The following is a 20,692-nucleotide window of genomic DNA, read 5'->3' as shown; positions in this document are numbered from 1 at the left end:
ATATAACCCTATCTTCTGTCCAGTTCTCTGCTGCTTCTTACCTGAGCAGAGGCAGCCACCCTCTTGGGTTTTTTCCCTCCCAATAAATCTCTTGTGTGAGGTTTGTTGTGCGGTGTGATTTTGTGGTATTCCTTGGCTCCCCCCTGCCAGGACTCTTCCAGGAGCAAAGCTGTAACACTTACACTTACCCCTTATCAAGAAAGCTCTTATCAATGGAGACCATTAAAGAAAACCACAGCTAGGGTGGTGCAGGACTTTAATCCCAGCACTAGAGAGGCAGAGAAAGGTGGATCTCTGTGAGTTTGAGACCAGGATAGCCAGGGCTGTTGCACAGAGAAACTCTGTTTCGAAAGCCAAAAAAGGGAAAACTACAACCTATTGCAGAAGAACGGGCAGAAAGATATTAGGAGCCAGAACAGGGAATTTGGCTGTGAGATTGTATCTCCTAGAAATGTCAGAAGCCACGGCTATAAAGTCTCACCAACGCAGCGGCCCAAACATGACCTGAACAAGGATGGCACCAACAGATACGGTAATGTGGACGGAAGGGAAGGGAGTTTATGAGGCCTCAACCCTGCAGACCTTGCTGAGAGTGGGAGAAATAGTCTTCTCCAGGGAAGAAGCTACATAATAGAGACCTTGTCTCGAAATAAATACATTTTTGTTTGTTTTTGTTTGGAGACAGGGTCTCACTCTGCAGCTCTGGTTGTCCTAAAATTCACCATGTAGACCAGGCTGGCCTCGAACTCACAGACATCTGTAATAATACACCTGTGGCATGGAAACTGACACTGTGAAAAGAAGGTTCTCTTGCACTGACCTGTATTTTGCATCTCTGTCCATCCCAGACAATTGTGTAATCATATTGTCAATTTCTGTAGAAAAGTCTTTTAAAATCTTGTCTGAGGTTGTGCTTAATTTGAAGATCACTTTGGTGAGAAACAATTTCTGAATGCTGAGTCATTCGATCCATGAATATTGTATACTTCTGAATTCATCTAGATGTTTAGATTTTCCCAGCAACGTTTTGTAATTTTTAATACAGAGGCCTTGAACATGGTGGGTCACTTACATACTATAGCACACATGAGGCAGTCATGTTCTCTCCTTCCACCTGTGGGTCCTGGGAATTGAACCCAGGTCATCAGGCTTTTGTGGCAAATGCTTTTGCTCTCTAGGCTATCTTGCCAGCCCTAGGATACCTTTTGATAGATTCATTGTTAAGTGTTTCATGTTCTGCTGCAGTTACATAAGCAGAATTTTTTTGTTTTGTTTGTTTTGGGTTTTTTTTTTGTTTTTTTTTTTGTTTTTTTTTGGTTTTTCGAGACAGGGTTTCTCTGTGCAGCTTTGCGCCTGTCCTGGAACTCACTTGGTAGCCCAGGCTGCCCTTGAACTCACAGAGATCCACCTGGCTCTGCCTCCCGAGTGCTGGGATTAAAGGCGTGCGCCACCACTGCCCGGCTTTGTTTGTTTTTCAAGACAGAGTTTCTCTGTGTAACAGCTCTGGCTGTCTGGAACTCTCTTTATAGACCAGGCTGGTCTCGAACTTACAGAGATCTGGCACCTGCCTCTGCCTCCTGAGTGCTGGGATGAAAGGTGTATGCCACCACTGCCTGGCTAAGCAGATTTAAAACAAACAAACAAACAAACAAAAAACCTCCAATTGTTGTTATAATTACTACTAATAATGATTTTTTTAACTAATTCATTTATAGATTATTAATGTAACTATTTCTTTGGAAAGAGACAAAACCTAAACATTTCATGGAGAAATTAACAGATGATAATTAAATATATGAGAAGACGGTCCCTGCTTCATGGCCATTGGGAGGATGCAGCTAAGACCCTGGTGCAATGCTGCTTCTGCTGATGTGCCTAGAATAAACAGTGCTCACACCAAGTCTATGAGGATGCAAAGATGTCCTGCGCTGCTGGGGAGGGCAGGGTGGCTCAGCTGTGCTCACTGGCTGGAAGGTGGAGGCTCTTGTGTCTTGTCTTAGAACATTAGCTTCCAGAACAAAGGAAGAGCAGAGGATCAGCCCAGATGAGCGTCTGCTCCAGCGCTGCTAGCCTTGAACACCAAGGAAGTTCTACACAATGAAGTCAACAGATGGCCATAGCTTTCCAATCTGTTTAAACTCCAGCTTAGCAGTTAGGAGTGTTGGCTGCTCTTCCTAAGAACCTAGGTTTAATTCCCAGGACTCACATGGTGCCTCATAACCATCTGTAACTCTGGTTCCAGAGGACTGGATGCCCTACCCTGGCCTCTATGGTGTACTGGTGTAGGCAAAACACCCATACACATGAAATAAAAATAAATAAAGCCTAGGAGATCAGTAAATAAAAAGTAATCTTCAGCAAGGAGAAATGCTCCTCATGTGTAGATCCACTCAAGACCCTTGCTTTATTCATTCATTCATTCATTCATTCATTCAATATTTTCTGAGTACCTGTTATTTCACAAGACACTCTGCTAGGAACAGGAGTTACATCCATGATTACAACAGGAAAATGTCCCTGCTAACTCGGAACTTATCCAGGGTGGGGACAGATGATTAACAGCAGAACAAATAAACTAATTACATAAAGTGTTACCAGGCTGAAATAAAGAAAGGGGAGAGGGTGTGTATGTCAGGGGAGGCCAGAAAGGAGGGTCAAGGTCAACTTTATTCAACAGATCATACTTGAGCAAACCCCACAGACTGTGTAGGGGGGCGTGTCCGTGTCCGTGGGAAGAGCATTCCCACAGAAGGAACAGCCACTGCACAATGCTATGAGAAGCATGTCTGGAATCCAGCAAGTAACAGAACCGGGTGGTACCGGAAGTGGGGTGGCGGTGGCTGGGAGCCAGCTTGTAGGCTATTTTATAAGATGCAGGACTGAACTCTGGAAGAGAGGGACACTGAAGATTTCAATGATCTTATTTTTAACAAACTACCCTAGCTTCTACGTCTTGGTGCTGCTGCTGGGAACACGGAGACAGTGAGAGGTCTCTGCACGGGCTCCTCGGCTGAGTGTCGGCGGTGGGCTGCGGGCTTCCACAGACATTGACAAGACGTGGAGGTGGGGTGGGGCGGGACGAGGGCAACTAAAGGTCACCTACGCCAATAGAGAGACTGAACGGGCCTAGACACCAGGGAGGGAGAGCGGTGCAGGCGCCTAGGTGAGGCGGTTGGGAAGGGTCTGCTCTTGGCTTCGGCTCTGTTAACTTTGAGAGACCAGCAGACACCAAGGGAAGGCGCAAGACAGTCATCATGAGTCTGAAGCTGTGGAGAGACCGGCACCCTCTTCTCTGATAGCTGAGGACACTGAGAATCAATTCCTTAATCGAAATGATACTGTGCCAGCCATGGTGGCACGTACCTGTTCTCAGGAGGGATGGGTAGGAGAATCAGAAGGTCAAGGTCATCTTTGGCTACGGTAAGCATGAGGCCAGCCTGGGCTATGGTGGGGGCCCTGAAGGGACACTAATGACAAAAAGAGACCACCAGAGACTTGGCTCTCACCTTCCCTTCTTCTAAGACCACCTTCCTGACACACCTAGGAAGCCCGTCTGTTCCCACTGGGGAACCCTGGGACCAGCAGACTAGGTGGAGAGTGAGAGAAGACATCTGGTGCCCTCTCCCCAGTCTGAGTGTGTGCACAAGCTTGCACACTCACACACACGTCCATCCCCCACAAACATGTCCGCCGCCCCCCCCCCCCCCGACACACACAAACACAAGTAATATATTTGTAAAAGAACAAAATACTCTGACGAAAGCAACAGAAGGGAGAAAGGTTTATTTTGGCTCAAGTTTAAGGGCACAGGTCCATCTGATGGGGAAATCAAGGCAGCAAGGACCAGGTCACATCACATCACAATCAGGACACATGAGAGTGAACACAGGCTGTCTCCAGCTAGCTCCCTTTCTTCATTTTGTCTTTTTTTTCTCCCCGGAGCTGAGGACCGAACCCAGGGCCTTGCACTTGCTAGGCAAGCGCTCTACCACTGAACTAAATCCCCAACCCCTCCCTTTCTTCGTTTACTCAGTCCAGGATCCCAGCCAGAGACTGGTGCCGCTCACAGTGGGCGGGCATTCCCACCTCAACACAATCTTTGCAAGCTCATGGCAGGTCATTAGTCCTTAGCTCTCTCCTCCCCCACCTCCCTATTCCTTCCACAGATTGTATATTTATGTTCTGCCTGAGGGCAGGGGTATGTAGTGATATATTGTGTCCCCCAATATATTGTGCACCCTAATAAACTTATCTGGGGATCAGAGACAGCCAGCCACTAGATTAGACATAGAGGCCAGACAGTGGTGGCACATACCTTTAATCCCAGCACTTGAGATCTCACGTCTTTGCTTGGGAAGCACACATGCCTTTAATCCCAGGAAGTGATGGCAGGAAGCAGAAAGGTATATAAGGTGTGAGGACCAGGAACTAGAGGCTTTTTAGCAGCAGTTCAGCTGAGATCCATTCCAGTGAGGACTCAGAGGTTTTCAGTCTGAGGAAACAAGATCAGGATTTGTAGCATGAATCTTAAAAGTTCTTATTAATAAAATCAAACCCGAGGCCAGTTATTGGGGTGAACACTGGAAGATCAGAGAGCCAGAACAAGCCACAGCTACCTCACCTCGCCGGGTCCTCAGCTATTCTTACTTCCTCAGACTGGAGGCCTCTGAATCCTCATCCAGAATGGGTCTCAGCTGAATTGCTGCTCAAAAGCCTGAAACTTAACCAGCTAAAAGCTTAACCAGCCAAAATGCTTCTAGTTTCTGGTCCTCACGCCTTATATACCTTTCTGCTTTCTACCACCACTCCCTGGGATTAAAGGCTTGTTTTCTGGGATTAAAGGGGTGAGTCACCATGCTTGGCTGTATCCTTGAACACATGGATTTTTGCCTCTGGAATGCTAGGATTAAAGGCATGTGCTACCACTGCCTATCCTTTACGTTTAATATTGTGGTTGCTCTGTCTCTGACCCCAGATAAGTTTATTAGCATGCACAATATTTGGGGGAATACAATACCACAAGGTGAGGTGAGGTTGGCTGTGGCTTGTTCTGTCTCTCTGGTCTTTCAGAATTTACCCCCAATATCTGGCTCTGAGTGTTTTCTATTAATAAGACTTTTTGAAATTTGTGTTACAAGAATATGAACTTCCATGTTCTCCAAAGGGTCTGGCATAGAGGAACTAGAGTCTGGGGACTTAGACTTCAAGCCCATATGGCCTGAATTCAAATCTAACCATCACCTGTAGCTGTGCAGACCCAGCCAATGGATTCCCCTTCATGAGTCCATTTCATCATGTGTAATATAAATAATAATAGTCTATATGTTACAGGGTTATGCTGAAAGTTAGCTACAAATTTCATGTGTCTGGGACACAGTAACAGCTAAAGGGGGTGGAAGTTTTAAAAAGTCGGGCAGTTCTGCACTATACCACTAGGTGTCACCACAGACTTGGCTAAAATAACTTTTCTTGCTTCCCAAGCAGAGAGCCATAAGATTGAGCAAAGGAGGCCTCTCTGCCGGAAAGCAGAGGCCAGCTCTGGGAGGGGCAACTCCATTTGAATATGTGTCCCTAAAGGTCACTTGTGGACAAAACCTAATCGCCATGCTCAAAAGTTATCTGGTGAATTCATGGGACCAAGCTTTGGGGAAGTCACTAAACTCAAAGGAGATTACAAGAGGAAGTCCCTCATTGTGCCATTTCTGGCTAAGAACAGGAAAAGAAACCCTGTCTAACTAAGTTCCCCCTTACCCCCAATAATGCCTTCCCCCTTCATTATTATCCAGGAAGAAGGCTCTTCCCACATGCCAAGAGAAGCCAGCACCATGCTCTGGAACTTGCCAGCCTCCAGATCCACGGGTCAGATAAACCTCTTTTATAAGTCACAGAGTCCCAGGTACTCAGTGACAGCAGCAGAGAGCAGACTTAAAACAGGCCTTCTCTGCTGGGCTTCCACAGGGCAGCCAACTGTAGGGACGAGCCCCATGATCCTTAGCGACAGGCACTATTCTAAGAACTTTTGTAATATGAACTCAGAGTCCCCACCAAAGCTGTATCAGCTAAGGCTAATGTTTCCTTCCCCACTTTACAGGCGGGAAATTAAGTCACACGGGTGTTATGAGTGTGTTTGAGGGTGCACAGCTGGTCAGCACACCACACAAGTAAGCTATAGCATTTGAGTGGCAGTCTTTCTTTCCGGAACTTAGGTATTTCTTTAAACACTTTGGTAAAATTTCCAGCTACATTTTAAATCAGTTGATGTCTCATAGCTTCTTTGGTGCCTTTAATGTTATTGTTCCACTACAGGTACAATTTCCTGGATCTAGTTCTTGAGAAGAAAGCCATGCTAACTTTCAGAAACCAGAATTGTGCAGTGCAGGGTTGGTATGGGAAGGCAGGCATCCTGATTTTACATACTGGTCTCCCACCTGCGACATAAGTTCCCTGAGGATTAGTCCCTGGGCCCCAAACCTGCAACACAACCCTAACTGATTTCTATGACTCTAGTTACCAGCTAAGTAGGGTAGCCCTCAGGAGGCTGAGGCAGGAGGATCATGAGTATGAGGCTAACCTGGGCTATCCAGTGACTTCCAAGCCAGTCTCAAACAACCCAGGAAAAACAACCAACAAAAAAGAAAGAGTGGAATTTAGTCTTTCATTGTGCCCAGGGTGGTCTGACGAAGGCCTTCCATAACCATGCTTTCGGATATACGTTAGAATATAGCAAAAGGAAAAGAAAGAAAACAAAACAGTAGATCCAGCTAGACATCAAAACATCCAGCGGAAAGCGACTGGAGGCTGAAGCAGTCTGCCGGGGTTCCAACTGTGATTTCTCTGGTGAGCTGAACTTTCTTCATCACGGGGTAAACATAGTAACATCTGTGGGGAATAGTTACTCTTGTAGCGGTTCTCAGAACAGTGTTTTGACTCCGGCTGCTCGGCTGTTCTGTCAGTTAGAGGGACCTGGCCGTCTCCAGACGAGGACTCTTGGAAGACACACAACAGAAACATACTTGGGTCCAAATTCGAGGAGGGGGCACCCACTTTCAGAGCCAGCTTCTTAGCATGTGACAGTCTACCAGTATAATGTATATTACACACCATCCGCCACCTACTGCCTTCTGCAAGCTCCAAACTGCCCTGCTGCTGGATTTTAATGAGAGAGAACTCCATAGGCTCGTGTAGTTAAACACTTGGCACTGTTTGGGGAAAGTTTTGGACCTTTTAGGACATGGAGCCTTGCTGGAGGAAATGCATCACTGAGGGTGGATGGATGCTGACAGTTTACAGCCTGTCCACACTTCCAGTTTGCTCTCTGTTACCATGTGTGGTTGAGATGTGATCTCTCAGCTTCCTGTCCCTGCTACCATGCCTTCCCCAACATTATGGACTCTAGCCACCACCACCATCTCCTGCCAACCCCCAACCCCCGAACTATAAGCCAAAATAAACTCTTCCTAAAAGTTGCTGTTGGTCATGCACTACTGGGGTGACCAGGGATAGGAAGTGAGTCTGCCTTGGCCTTGCACTACGGCACATCTCAACGGGCCACAAGGGGCGCTGTCCTCCCCACTGCTCTCTCTATGGTACTTGGAGTCCTGTAGGAGCCCAATGGGTCAGCACTAGCTGACTGAAGGAATGCAAAGGCTTGGTCGGGGGAGGTACCAATGGCCTTGGGGTTTTGACCGCTAGGGGACACCACCTCCAGAGGACAAGTGACAGGGTCATCTTAGCAAGACTCCCCTGGCTGCTGGGTTTAGGACGCCTGTCACATCTCACTTCTGTTGCTGTGATTAAAACAAACAAACCAAAACAATAACAAAAAAAAAAAAAAAAAAAAAAAAACCGACAGAGAGCAACTCAGAGGAGATGTGCCTTACAATTCCAGGTCATGGTTTGTTGTTTCAGGGAAGTCAAGGCAACAAGAGCTTGAAGCAACGGGTCACACCACATCCACGGTCACAGGCAGAGAGAAATGAATGTACACAAGTCTAGTGTTTACCTAGCTTTCTCCACTTAGACGGTCCAGGCTCCCAAACCAGGGAATGGTGCTGCCGGGTCTTCCCAGACGGGTCTTCCCATATTCATTAAGGCGTTTGAGACCATCTTCCACAGACCTGACTATAGGCCAACCTGATCTAAATAGTCCCTCACTGGGGTTCTCTCCAGGCGATTCTAGGTCACGTGGACAAAGCTAGCCGTCCCAAGGACTGTGCTGGGTTTGACAGGAGTCAGAAGAGAGAGGCAGTACAGGCCCCAGGGAGGAAGGATGCAGTGCAGGGTTGGTATGGGAAGGCGGGCATCCTGATTTTACACACTGGTCTCCCACCTGTGACATAAGTTCCCTGAGGATTAGTCCCTGGGCCCCAAACCTGCAACACAACCCTAACTGATTTCTATGACTCTAGTTACCAGCTAAGTAGGGTAGCCCTCAGGAGGCTGAGGCAGGAGGATCATGAGTATGAGGCTAACCTGGGCTATCCAGTGACTTCCAAGCCAGTCTCAAACAACCCAGGAAAAACAACCAACAAAAAAGAAAGAGTGGAATTTAGTCTTTCATTGTGCCCGGGGTGGTCTGAAGAAGGCCTTCCATAACCATGCTTTCGGATATACGTTAGAATATAGCAAATGTTTTAGAAACATTTTGAACCTCCCATGCAGAAGCTATGGCTACCAAGTGCCAAATGTATCCCACAGACTGAGCACCACACCATGGATTAGTCCATTCTCCTGTGGATGGACACTGCACAGGCCACAGGAGTGGAGAATCTTGGCACAGCACAGGGGTGTGATGAGAACAAGGAGATGCTGAGTTTTCTCGAGGGGTGGCACCACCACCAGCTGTGCACAAGAATGTTAGTTGCCCTGCCCCTGGCAGTCCTCTCTTCATTCAATCAAGAGCTCCCTGGCTTGCTGTTTCCTTCTGTTGATGACAGGAGTACCAGGGACAGGTACACTGATCATTATGGGCTCACAAGCAACTGAACAAGAGGGTCATAGGCCTGCTGTGGTCTCAACTAAGGGAAGAATGAACTTTGTCTTAGCTCCGATGTGACACTTGGAACTACGATAGCCATCTTATGAGCATGAAACCACCTGAAGGACAACAGAGAGACGGAATGAACCCATGTCCTCGGTGACACTGCTGAGCTGCTCCATCTGCCACCCATTCCCTTTTGAAGACAGTAATTTACTATATATATATATTAACTTGCAACATAAAAAACACAGGCTACAAACCCATCTCATTCCCAAATCCAAGGTGTCCTTTGTCTCCCACAGGGGTCAGCAGCAGCCAGCCCCACAGAGTATTTCTTCCTAACTGAATCCCTGCTCTAGAGACCAGACTGTGGCAGTCGAGACAATAAAGTCTGCTCACTGCATCCCCATTTCTCCAGCTCTTTTCCTGGCTCCTCCCTAGACCATCATTGCCCACTTTCCTTTCTTCCTTCCATCCCCTGACTTCTCATCAACACCATGACCCACATGCCGAGGAAGCCCCAGCAGCCCGTCTGTCTAGCTCCGTTCTCCCCACCGACAGGGTACCCAGGTATTTCAGCTACAACTTCTCAGTCACACTCCTGATTGTCCCCTGCAGTCTGTCTTTCTTCAGGCTTTTCTACCTTGGCCAAGGGCTCCTCACCCCTTCGTAGTTAGGACCAATGCCTGTGCCTCACTGTTGACCCACATCCAGTCTGATAGGATCTCTTCTAGCTCCCTGTCTGAGTCACGGTAACTTTGTGTCTGGAAAGCTGTTCAGGTTGCTTAGCTGGTCTCTCATCCCGAGTTGAGCCTCCACATCTTCTAATCCTGAAAGCCAGTGGCCTTGGAGAGACCCAAATTCCTTTTCATTTCCCCGAAGAAAATAGCTTCCCATGCCTCTCAAGACAAAAATCCAAACTTACGACCAAGGTACCTGTCATATCCCTTGTTCACCCCCACACCCTTCTGGAACAAGACCCCTTCACTTTCACAATGCACAAACTCAATCTGCCCAAGAAGGCTCCAACCCTCCTCACTCCTCTGCAAACACCAGGATCCTATTAATTTCTCATAACTCTCTTTACTTAGCCTCACGGTGCTTCCCACGATGCCTAATTACGTACTGATATGATTAAAGGTATTAAGATATAGTGATTACTGGGTGACAGTCCCTCCTGTCCTCCAACACTCACTCTCACCTCTTGATTGAGAAAATTGGGGTCAGGAGCCTAATACTACCTACTTAGCCCCTAGCATTGCGCCTGCGCATAGTATGCGCCCAGGAACGTGCCTAATTAGCTAGTAAGTGAACACACTGACTCATCCAAACTTTAACAAGCCTGGGGCAAGCCATTTCATCATTCAGAAGGAACCACGTTCTGGGCCTAGGTCTTTGCCCATGGTTGAAAGGGCCAAATCTGGGCCGCGAGAAGTCTTCCCGGAGTGCACAAACAACAAGCTACAAGAACTTGGGAATCAGCGCAACTAAACGACGCGGGCCCGCCCGACTCTTAAAGAGTAAGGATCACAATCTGCTTGCATATGCATAAGGGGGACCATAGACCGGAGGTTCGGAGCTGCCCAAGCTGCGCCTGACTAAAAATTCTTCGGGCTTGAGGACCTCAGAGCCCCGCAATTTTATTCAAGTCCATATAAAGTTTATAAACTATCTTTTGTGGTGGATACTAGGGGAAGAGTGCCCTAGAGTAGCCCCACTTTGGGCTTGTGTGTCAGGCGTCTGCGGCGGACAGCCTGACTCCGGACGGGGGTCCTTGGGCCGCTCGACTAGAAGACGAAGGGGGCGTCTCCCCATCTTCTGCGGCGTCGGTGGCGAGCTAAGGTGGAGGAAGGCTGCGGCAGCGACGGCGACAGCGGCGGCAGCACCATGGAGGGGCTCGCAGGTATCGTGGCGTCGCCCGCCTGGGCGGGGTGAGAGGTCCTCGGCGCGGCCGCGGCGCCATGTTGGCCCTCCAGGGTCACCTTAGGCGCCGCTTGGCCTCTCGCCGGGGCTTTCCTTCCGCGCGGCCGGGGGCGGGCGCACCCTTGTCTGGCTTCAGGCGACCGCCCCGCTTTGCCCCAACCTGGGCCTGGGGGGCGCGGGGTCCCCTTCCCGTCCCGGTGGGGGGTTCGGGGACTCCTGGCTAGGGCTCTGGCCTCCAAGGTCAGCGAGCTCCCGGGATGGAGCTGGGAGCGCGGGGTGCGACCACCACCTCCTCTGCTCCGGCCCTTGGCAAGGGGCTCAGCTTCTAAGAAGCCGCCACTTTTTTCCTCGCCACTTCAGTCTCTGTTTTTTCTTTCTTTTTTTTTTTTTTTCTCTCTCTCTCCATCCGAAGAAGTATGGGGAGAAGGGAGAAGCAGGCCCCGAACCCTCTCTTTGGTGTCTGGAGTAATAGGGTGACCATCTGCTTCAGGTCCCGGGTCCTTCTCCCACCAACTTTTCATGGATTCTGGACACCCGTTCCCTCTCCTCCAGTGTGTGGGGAGTGGCCCTCAAGGGCAGCAGAAGGAATGGAATGCCTGTCACACTCGCCTTGGCCTGGAAAGGAAGAATGGGGGATGGGGACAATTGATTTTTCCTTCCTCCTTCCAAACCACCTTTAGTTTCCTTCTAGGTCTCATGTCCCTTTTTAGTTGGGAAACTGGGACCTGTTCTGGTTTATAGGTTCTTTCTGTTTATATGTTCGGATCCTCTTTTGTCCCTTTCAGGGAACTGATGTATTGGGGACGGCTTCTCTGCCCTGCCTGACATGGTCCAACCATCCTGTCAGCCTTCTGGACTTCAACACCAAAGCCAGGACCCAAAAAAGTTCCATTTTATGTGTTCATGTTGAGTGTTAGAGCGAGCTTACTTGTTTCTTTTAAATCACGATTCATTAATGTCAAGAATTCCTGTTCAAAGATTGGGTTTCTGGAACCTTGGTCAGTTTCCAGGGACTGGATCAGTTCTGTATCTGAAAATGGGCATCTTCAAGTTGTTGCCAAAACAGTTTAACTTCTTACCTGTTGTTTCTCAGGGGAACCAGAGTTAGGCTGCCCTCTGTTCTTGTTCTCTATCTTTGAAACACACACATTCCATTGCAAGCTTGTCACTGTCTGGTCTACCAAGAGCCATGTATTAGTGCCTTCCTCTCTGTCCGGCTCTGCCCTGGGAATGGTCAGGAATCGGTATCCTGCCACGGTATGATCCCTGTGGAAGGGGAACAGGATCATTTCCAGAGAAGATTTTGGCAAACGTGTCTAATTGGCATGTGGAAGAAGTCATTGGTCACCTGGAGTAAGAGACTTTGATAGACTAGTGTTATGTATGTGTACACATTTACACATTTAAATCTCCTGGGGGAGATTAACTGCCAGCTGAGACTCTCCCTTTGGAATGTTGGCTTCTTAAAGAGATCCAAGTTTGAAAGTAGATACCTAGGAAGTGACCAACAGCAAGCCTGCTTCCCTCAAAGCCCTAGTGTAATTAGGCTATCTTTGGCTGACCCCGTAACCCAAGCCAAAAAGCTTAATCCCTGTTCTGTCCCTCAGACAAATCCCTTCTTTCAATCACAATTCAGTTACGATACAGATAGAGGTAAGAGTCACCTAGAACCCACATCTCTAATAGTTTGGGTACTTAGTGATCTCCACCCTACTGAACTTGAACTGGTCAGTCCAAAAAATAACCTTCTTTGTTATGAGTCCCTGGAACCTTCATGTGTTGCTAGATTCCCATAAAGCTGTTCCACTTCCCTCACTACTCATCCACTCTGCTTTTGCCCCTGCTTGGAGGTGGCAACCTCTTTACGAAAAAGGGATGTGTAGCTCTGTGTACTAAGGGCTTTGCAATAAAAAAACACACCCCATTGTTTTATGTGAGAATAAAATGTTTTAATAGTATATAGCTTGTGGAAACATTTTATAAATAAGGTAAATTTGGATCAGGCTTGCAGATATAACACAAGAATGGGGCATGAACTCGTTCTTTCTGTCTTCTCTGGTGGGTTTAGTTTGCTGTCAGGACAGCAGGGTGTGGGGTGGGAGAAAAAAGTGGATAGTGGACATTTCCCATCTAAAAGCCACCAGAGCAACCCTTGCCTGGAAATCCACCGAACTACACCACACTCAGCACCACTGGAGGGTAGATGGAGGAAAAAAGTTTTGCCAAGATCATCTGGAAAGCTCTGGGATTACCTCCTGTCTTGGGGATGAGGGGACAAAATGTGCTATATCCAGAGTAGCCAGACTTTTTTCTCCCTGCTTTGGCCTGCCTTTGTGAACTCAGCTGGCATCCAACTTGGGCTGAGATTAGAACACATGGAGTAGTAGAGTGACAGTCCCCCTCCCTCCCTCCAAGTCTCCAAGGGGAGAGTCAGCCTTCATTGGGAACCTGTGTTAATATGTACTCCTGGCTCAATGGGTTTAGTAGGGCAAACCACAGAAATTTCCAATCAATAAGGAGGTAGGCACTGACTGCAGATGAGTAACCCTGAGGCAAAGGACTTGACCTAACTTCAAGCCTTGACAGTAGTTGTATTCACCCTGCTGAGGAAGATGGAGTCTTAGAATGCATGCCACATCCAAATCCTGTGGATTCCAACTGCCTCTGATGTGCATGGGTTCATCTGGATCTTGGTAGGGAACAAAAAGCAACCTGGCTGGGTAGCCTAAGCTGATTTGATGGTAAAGCCAAGACCACACCAAGTTCTACACTACTTGCCCCTATAATTCCCTGGTGCTGTATGAAATTACAAGTATCTTCAAAAGTGCCAATGATTGGCTTGAACATCAGGCTTTCTCGGGATAGAGACATGATCAAGGTTCAAGGGGGTCAAGGTGCTTTGTGTGCCTGAGTATTTGTGATGTGACAACCATGACTAAGGGATTTAAGGAAGTAGCAGGAGAGGTTGATGGCCTTCCAACTCATTCCCTTAGTATTAGCATAGGAACAGGTATGTAGTGACAGGGATGAATAAAATCAAGCTGCAGCTTAACAGGTGGCAGGACTATTTAGTGAAGCAGTCAGCTGACACTTGGGAGAAGAGCCATGGCTAACTAAGGAGGAGAACTAATCGGCCAGCCCACCCTCCCTGGTGCAATCAATGGGAGGGGAAAGTGCAGGCTAGTGACCTGATAAGGCCATTAAAGATGTACCGAGAAAATTGGGGGGGTGGGGGGGTCCAGCTGGAGGGTTGGAAAAGCCAGGCAAGATGACCTCGGGGTGATCCTGGGGCCTGGAGCATTGAGCTGGGTGGAGGAGTTGCCAAGCCACATCTTTGTCCAAGCCCCCCTCTTCCTGCCCAGCAATTATTTCTTGAGGCTCCTGGGTGGAGTTCTGGGGTATAGCTTTATATTCTCAAATCAGCTCTCATTTAGAGGGCCATTCCCATTTACTTTCTCATCTTTCCCAAATTGATATCCTGCCATGGTGCCTTATCTCAGGACCACCAAGTAAATGCAACCATCATCCTGGAGAAGGGGAAATGTCCCTTATTCTGGGACAAATGAATAACACTTTTTTGATTGGGAATGAGAAATAGTCCTTTATCTCAGGACGGTATTGAAATGAGGCAGGTATGCATGAGAGTCTTCGTTCATTCTTGTCTTCTTGTCCCCCTCCCCCCTTTCCCAAGTGGTGTGCCCCTCCCCAAAGGGTACATTGCCAGGCTTTAGAGACATGTGACGATGTCGCAAAAGAAGCCACAAAGGAACTTTTTGGTGCACCCCCACTGCCCTGCACGGTCCTAGGACTGTACAAGACAGGAGAAGTCCATTTTTTATTTTTTGGGGAGGGTGGTCCCTGATCTCCAGGAGCTTACAGTCTAGCTGGGGAGACACAACTAATGCACACTTAAACCAGTACAATTAGCGACTACCACAATATTAATCACAACTGCTGCGTGAGATCAGGGATAGCAAGATCAGTGAAGGCCCGGGGGTCGGAGAAGGCGTTTTGGTGAAGGTGGGATTCAGTTACTGTTTAAATGGGTCCGAATCAAGTGACACATTTTGGGGAGGTGTTTGGAAGGAAGGGGAATGAGGGAGCAAGGCAGAAATGTGCGTGCCATAGGCAAGGGACAGTGAGAGGGCCCCTCTGAATTTCTTAACCCTCTTCCTCCCTCACCCACGCCCTCCAGTCCCGCCATGGGGCACGCAGTTGATGTTTTCTCTTCTGCACCGAGATTCAGGGCTTCAGCTGGTGATGTCAGAATGTCCATTCTGCTGGTTGGTGGGGTGTTGGATCTCTGTGGTCAGATCTCTTCTGTGGCTGAGATGGTGCTGTTCCGACTTAGTCCAGATCAGAATGTGGTGCCTACGCCCAGATCTTGAGGGTTTGCTCCCCTCTTCCCCCTCCTCTCCCACCCGCCAGTAGTGGGACGGGGGCAAAGGGGCTGGGAAGGGAACTGATATTTTCATCATTGCCGGTGCTGCTTCTCCGGGGGCCTACCGGCCCCTCACTGACCTTGGCAGGTGCTCCGTTGACGAGGGAGCACAGGAGACCCCCCATTCCTGCGCGGCACTGGCTCCCGTGCGGGTCGAGAAGCACAGGAGCACCTGATGACACGGCCGCCCAGGGCTGGGATTTGGGGCCTCAGTTGGGGGCTCGCCTGCGCTCCCCCATCACCTGCCGCCCGGTCCGGGACACCGTGTGCGCCAGCTTCTGCAGGGAGTACCTGAACACCTGCGGTGAGAGATCCAGGACCCACCCTTAGAGAAGCACCCATGACTCAGTGTAGTACTGCTGCTACTGCTGCTTGCTGATCCTGCTGTGTGCCCGCCCAGCCCCGCCCCCGGCCCCGCCCGTCTGTCCAGTGTAGCCTGGAGTGACGGGCGTGGCCCAGCTTGTCCACGAGTCAGGGCAGCTGGAGCTTTTCCAACTGTGCTGAGAGCTGCATGGCTGCAAGCTGATTGGACCCACAACTTAGGTATACCTCACTTCTCGCAATGGGCTGTGTCCCTGGAGGATTTCGAAAAGCGAATCCTACCCAGTAAATGCAGCATTCCAGGAACACCTTGAAGGAAATATGCGATTCCTTTGGCAAAGGATTCCTTTAGCAGGGAACTCTTCCTGCAAAGGGAGCTCTCGGGGTAGATGGTTTTATGCACAAAGCGCCTCCTTCCAATTTGGCTTTAAGAAAAGCACTTTTGCGCGCGCTCTTTTTCCATAAAATGATTTGTCCTTTTTTTTTTTTTTTTTTTTTTTGGAAGCTCTCTTTCTATTTTTTCCTGCGAAGGGTATTTTCCTCTAATTGTTTTATTAAATGTGTGTATCCAGTTCTTTTTTTCTGTCCCTTTGTCTCTCTTCCAATGCTCTTTATCTAAATGAATTTTTTTCCTTCCAAGTGCCTTTGTCTGGTTTATTTTTCCTGCAATGCACGTTTTGTCTATTTCCTCCTCTTTACCTTTTTTCCTGATTTATTGAGATTCTTTTTGTTGGATGTTTTTTTTTTTCCTGAAAAGTGGCATTTTCTGACTTATTTTTCATCCCACCCCACAAGTGTATGTGTATATAGTGTATTTTTTTAAAGAAAATTTCCCGCAATGCGCAATTTTTTAAGGCAAAAATTTTCCGTGTGCGAACTGTAAAGTCTTACAGCACGCAAGTGCCCCGCCTCCCTCCTGGGGTCGAGTGTAGCGGGTGTTTCTTACCGCGTTGGTCGGGATCGTCCGCAGCGGGCGACCGCCGCACCCCTGAGTCTTTGTTCCCGGCCGGGCGCGGGCGCACTGGGGACAGGGTCTGTGCGAGGATGTGGGCACGGGAACGGGCAGGGACAAATAGTACCACCGCGGCACTTTGGTAGGCAGGAATCGCGGCAATTGGGATAGGATGGGTTGGGAAGGCGGCAATCGCGACGGGGGTTAGGGGTCCGGGGCGCGCTTCAGGGGCCCTCTCCCACCCAAAGCCCGGGCATATACTCACCTGCAGCAGCACGCGGAAGATGTACCAGCCAATGATGAGCAGTTCTGCCGAAGCTGCTGCCACTGCGGCCATGGTTCCGAGAGTGGGTGGTCGAGTCGAGCGAGGGTTCGCCGAGGTCTGCGGGTCTCGGAGTCCGCTGTTGGGCGCACTGCCGCAGCCCCGGTGGCCGTGCCTTAAGTACCCTCCTGCCACCTAAGTGCGCATGCGCACTTGGAGGGGGCTGTTGATGAGGAGGGGTGGCGGGGGGCGCTCCTCATTCGCCAGGAGAGGAAAAAAAAATCCGTCTGTTCTTTCCACACCGACCCCCACCTCCCGAGTCCGCTCGTAACACCCTTCCAGAAGATTCTGCTCTGCCTGCTTTTGAAATTCGGTGTAAAATGGAGGGGAGTCATGGCTCTAGAGTGTAGGGTGAGGGTAGGGGCGCAAGCCTTTTGGTATGACACACCCAGGTCTGCAAATTCGAGCCGCGTAACCAGTGCCGCGCCAAAATATACCTCCTATGCGGTTGGGAAACCGGAATTACGGAAGGCTGGCTATCTCGGCAAAAAGTATACCCCTTTCTCAGTACTCCTAATATTCAGTGAATTTTAAACTCATGCCAGCTGTTTTGTGAGAGTCCTTGATCTTGTACTCTTTCCTAGCTGTTGCTTCCCCGCTCTGCCCAGCAGGCGGTGGTGGCTACGGTCCCGAGCTGGAACAGCGCTCTGCTCTTAGTAGCTAAAGCGATTGTATCTACTCTGGGAGGGATGTAGGAAGGAGTGATGCCCTTTGTGTGCGCCAAAGGAGCAAGATTTATGAAGAAGTGGTCCAGATGTATTTGGGACTAGTTTTCTGTGGGACAGATGATATCAATCTCTGCCTTGTGCTCCCCTCCCCCAATCTCTAGTAGGTCTGCCTGAGCCACGGTGGTTCTTTGTACCAGTTTGCTTCTCGGCTGGAGCACAGAACAGGATTTTGCTATAGCCGCCAAGGGTTATGTCTTAATATGGCTACTATCGCCTAGTTTCAAAGTAAAGCGAGTGTCCCTAGCTTAGTGTGATCTTACAGATCTCTAGTGGAGCGCGGCTTGGGTGGAAAGACCAAATTGCCACCAAGCTACTTGGCACAGAAGCCAAATGTATTTGCCCCTATGTGGACAGGATATTAATTTTGATTGAAAACTTATAGAGACCCGGTTCTGTTCAATGTCAGTAGCAGATGAAGGTTCAGTGTTCCAAGTGTTGGGTTTTTTTGTTTTGTTTTTTTTTTTGGGGGGGGGGGTTGGTGTTTTGTTTTTTTTGTTTTGTTTTGTTTTTAACATTGACTTTCAAAGAAGTTGGCTGGTTTGGGACTATTTGAAAAAAGCAAGCATGGCCCAGGCTGCCATCTTAAAATATTTGGCACCACTTTACTGTGTCTTCCCATATCTTGCCAGGATCTGAGGATCTACTGTCTGGCATCTCCAGGTTAGCAGTTCACAGATAACTGCTGTAACTTGACATTCTCTCTGGAACTGCAGATGTGAGACTAGATACAGAACCATTTCTTACCACATGGGGGCACAACACTCAGTCCATGGTGTCCTGTGGCAACCACAGGGCGGTATTGTGAGGTCTGGGACCTTTGAGGACGGGCCGCAGCCCCAGGAGGCGATACATGATCTCTGCTGGGCAGGGCCCAGGCAAAGCCAGTCCACTGTGGGGACCGTGCCCTCCTGGGAGCCTCCAGTAGAAGCCCAGGGAAGACACACCCCAGGAGGCTATCTTAAACTAGTAATTTGGATAGGAGTAGACATTCATGGGTGGGTGGGAGGAAAGGGCATTCACATTTGCTGTTGTTAACCATGATCCATTTTCCCAAATAAGTATACATTTTGTTCCTGTTTTTTTGTTTGTTTGTTTGTTTTTGTTTTTGTTTTTTGTCTGTCTGTCTGTCTGTTCTTTGTTTGTTGTGTTGACTTTTCTCTTCAGGATCCTTGCTGCCTTGGTGATCCCAGGCTGACAGCCAGAGAGCACAGCGGCTCAGCTCCTGGAGAGAGAGTCGAAGAAAACGGAGGGCAGCCACCTGTGCCTGCTGGCTCCCATTAGGTCGGTTCCTGCAGCGGTGCCTGGCAGCCTTGGTGAAGGCCCTGCCCGGCAGAGATCATGTATTGCCTCCAGTGGCTGCTGCCCGTCCTCCTCATCCCCAAGCCCCTCAACCCCGCTCTGTGGTTCAGCCACTCCATGTTCATGGGCTTCTACCTGCTCAGCTTCCTTCTGGAACGGAAACCTTGCACAATATGTGCCTTGGTTTTCCTGGCAGCCCTCTTCCTTATCTGCTATAGCTGCTGGGGAAATTGTTTCCTGTACCACTGCTCCGATTCCCCACTTCCGGAATCCGCCCATGATCCTGGTGTTGTGGGCACCTAACAGCTGCCGAAATAGCTTTCCGAGGAAGCAGAAGACGGGAGGGGAGGTACTGACATAGGTCATAAAGCATTTGGAGTTTCAAATCCCGCAACCCTGCGGGTGCCACATTCCTGATGGAGCCTTTTGGCCTGTGATGTTTTATCCTTACAATGTGAATAATGGCACTGACCAGTGCTTCTGTTGTAGCGTCTTGTAGTCGTGGGTGGTCTTATGGTTGTGTGTTCTGTCACCATCTGGGTCCTGGATGACGGACTGGCCCACCCCCTTGCTCATCGTTGTGGGGAGTCTACACCCATCCTGGTCAACCGCCCTTGGTATGACCTGGGCAGAGACAATGCTAGTTTCATTGTCACCTCCATGACCCTTCCTCATCAGGATCTTCCTCATCAGAATCTTCCTCCTCCCTCTTCAGTCCCTTTCCCTGATTTCCCCTTGGTTCTCTCCCACCCCTTTCCTTTTAGGGGAACACCTGTCCAAGACAGGGCTTGTTTTTGCACTTATCTCAAATTTGAAGAGATTGCTGATGCCCGAGAGCCTCGCTTTTTCATCCTTTCCCTGTCGAGCAGGTGAGACGGAATCATGTCTCAATTGCTTGTTGTCCACAAACCTCCAGTATTTTCTCTGCCTCATTTTTAAGAGAGAAGCAATGGAGAGACATTGTTCTTTGGCTTGGGTGTCTGGGCTCTGGCTTTCCAACCCAGCCTCTCTCCCTTTGCTCTTCCTCCTGCCTCTCTCAGCCGTCCTAAGGGAGCCGCCTCTGGGCTCCAGTGCATGCTTTTCAGGGGAGAGGTGTGCAGTGTTGTTGTAGACCCAGTGGTCCCCAGCTGAGTGAACGGGAAAGTATTATGTGTTTCATAGCAGCCATGATTCCCTTGATAGGTGTTTGGGTATTTTTTGATGTGCTCTGTGTATGTGTGCACGCATGCGTGTGAGAATGTGTGTGTGTGTGTGTGTGTGTGTACACGTACAAATACATGTGTATATTCCTTGTGAAGAAGCTTTACTGAATGTGTTCTGGTTTTGAGGTTTAGTAGTAGTAGCTAGCTGTAGTAGGTCCACTGCAGTTTTTATTTAGCATGGGGATTGCAGAGTGACCAGCACAGTGGACTCCACGGTGGTTCAGACAAGACTCGGGGAGCAGTGGCCATCATCCTCCCGCCAGGAGCTCCTTCGTTTGTGCACGTAGACTGTACACTATGAAGAATACACAGGAAGACTTGGTGACTTGGTACTTGTTCTGTTTTCTCTGCGCTTCAGTAACAAGTGTTGGCAAATGAGACTTTCTCCTGGCCCCTGCCCACTGGGGATCAGCATGGTTGTTCTTCCAGTCGGAAATGTCCTCTTGTGTACGAGTGAGGGTGATGGGCCAGGCACAGAACTGGAAGCAAGCATCTGGGGAGTGGGACTTCGAGGCCACACTTGG

The 20,692-nt window shown here is 49.1% G+C and overlaps 2 protein-coding genes and 1 long non-coding RNA gene across 6 annotated transcripts; 1 reads left to right on the top strand and 2 right to left on the bottom strand.

Moving 5' to 3' along the window:
* Positions 1–6,641: 6,641 nt before the first annotated feature.
* LOC131909895 (uncharacterized) lies at positions 6,642–10,577 on the bottom strand. The gene is made up of 2 exons (XR_009378950.1): positions 10,182–10,577; positions 6,642–6,986 (listed from the first exon to the last, which is right to left on the bottom strand). It is a non-coding gene; the product is annotated as an uncharacterized LOC131909895 (long non-coding RNA).
* Positions 10,578–10,730: 153 nt separating this feature from the next.
* On the top strand, positions 10,731–19,443 carry Blcap (BLCAP apoptosis inducing factor). The gene is made up of 2 exons (XM_059261812.1): positions 10,731–10,883; positions 18,832–19,443. Exon 2 carries the CDS (start codon positions 19,006–19,008, stop codon positions 19,267–19,269), a length of 264 nt encoding a protein of 87 aa, XP_059117795.1. The 5' UTR covers positions 10,731–10,883; positions 18,832–19,005; the 3' UTR covers positions 19,270–19,443.
* On the bottom strand, positions 14,674–17,046 carry Nnat (neuronatin). Of its 4 annotated transcripts, none has more exons than XM_059261811.1 (3): positions 16,883–17,046; positions 16,612–16,699; positions 14,674–15,643 (listed from the first exon to the last, which is right to left on the bottom strand). In XM_059261811.1, exons 1-3 carry the CDS (start codon positions 16,952–16,954, stop codon positions 15,417–15,419), a joined length of 387 nt encoding a protein of 128 aa, XP_059117794.1. In that variant the 5' UTR covers positions 16,955–17,046; the 3' UTR covers positions 14,674–15,416. The 4 variants fall into 4 exon arrangements, with proteins under 4 accessions (XP_059117794.1, XP_059117791.1, XP_059117792.1 ...); XM_059261808.1 differs by lacking the exon at positions 16,612–16,699 and adding an exon at positions 15,899–15,974; XM_059261809.1 differs by lacking the exon at positions 16,612–16,699 and adding an exon at positions 15,894–15,974 and having other exon boundaries at positions 15,429–15,643.
* Positions 19,444–20,692: the final 1,249 nt, after the last annotated feature.

The sequence above is a fragment of the Peromyscus eremicus genome, chromosome 4, assembly GCF_949786415.1.
Source record: "Peromyscus eremicus chromosome 4, PerEre_H2_v1, whole genome shotgun sequence".
Lineage (NCBI taxonomy): Eukaryota > Metazoa > Chordata > Mammalia > Rodentia > Cricetidae > Peromyscus > Peromyscus eremicus.
This window is presented reverse-complemented; position numbering and strand designations above follow the sequence as displayed.

Bases quoted from the DNA above. Each gene is read 5' to 3' on its own strand.
- Blcap (XM_059261812.1), top strand. From the start codon at position 19,006: ATGTATTGCCTCCAGTGGCTGCTGCCCGTCCTCCTCATCCCCAAGCCC.
- Nnat (XM_059261811.1), bottom strand. From the start codon at position 16,954: ATGGCCGCAGTGGCAGCAGCTTCGGCAGAACTGCTCATCATTGGCTGG. The intron at 16,700-16,882 runs GTGAGTATATGC...ATCCTCGCACAG, and splicing joins TCTTCCGCGTGCTGCTGCAG to ACCCTGTCCCCAGTGCGCCC. The intron at 15,644-16,611 runs GTAAGAAACACC...CTCTCACCGCAG, and splicing joins GGACGATCCCGACCAACGCG to GTGTTCAGGTACTCCCTGCA.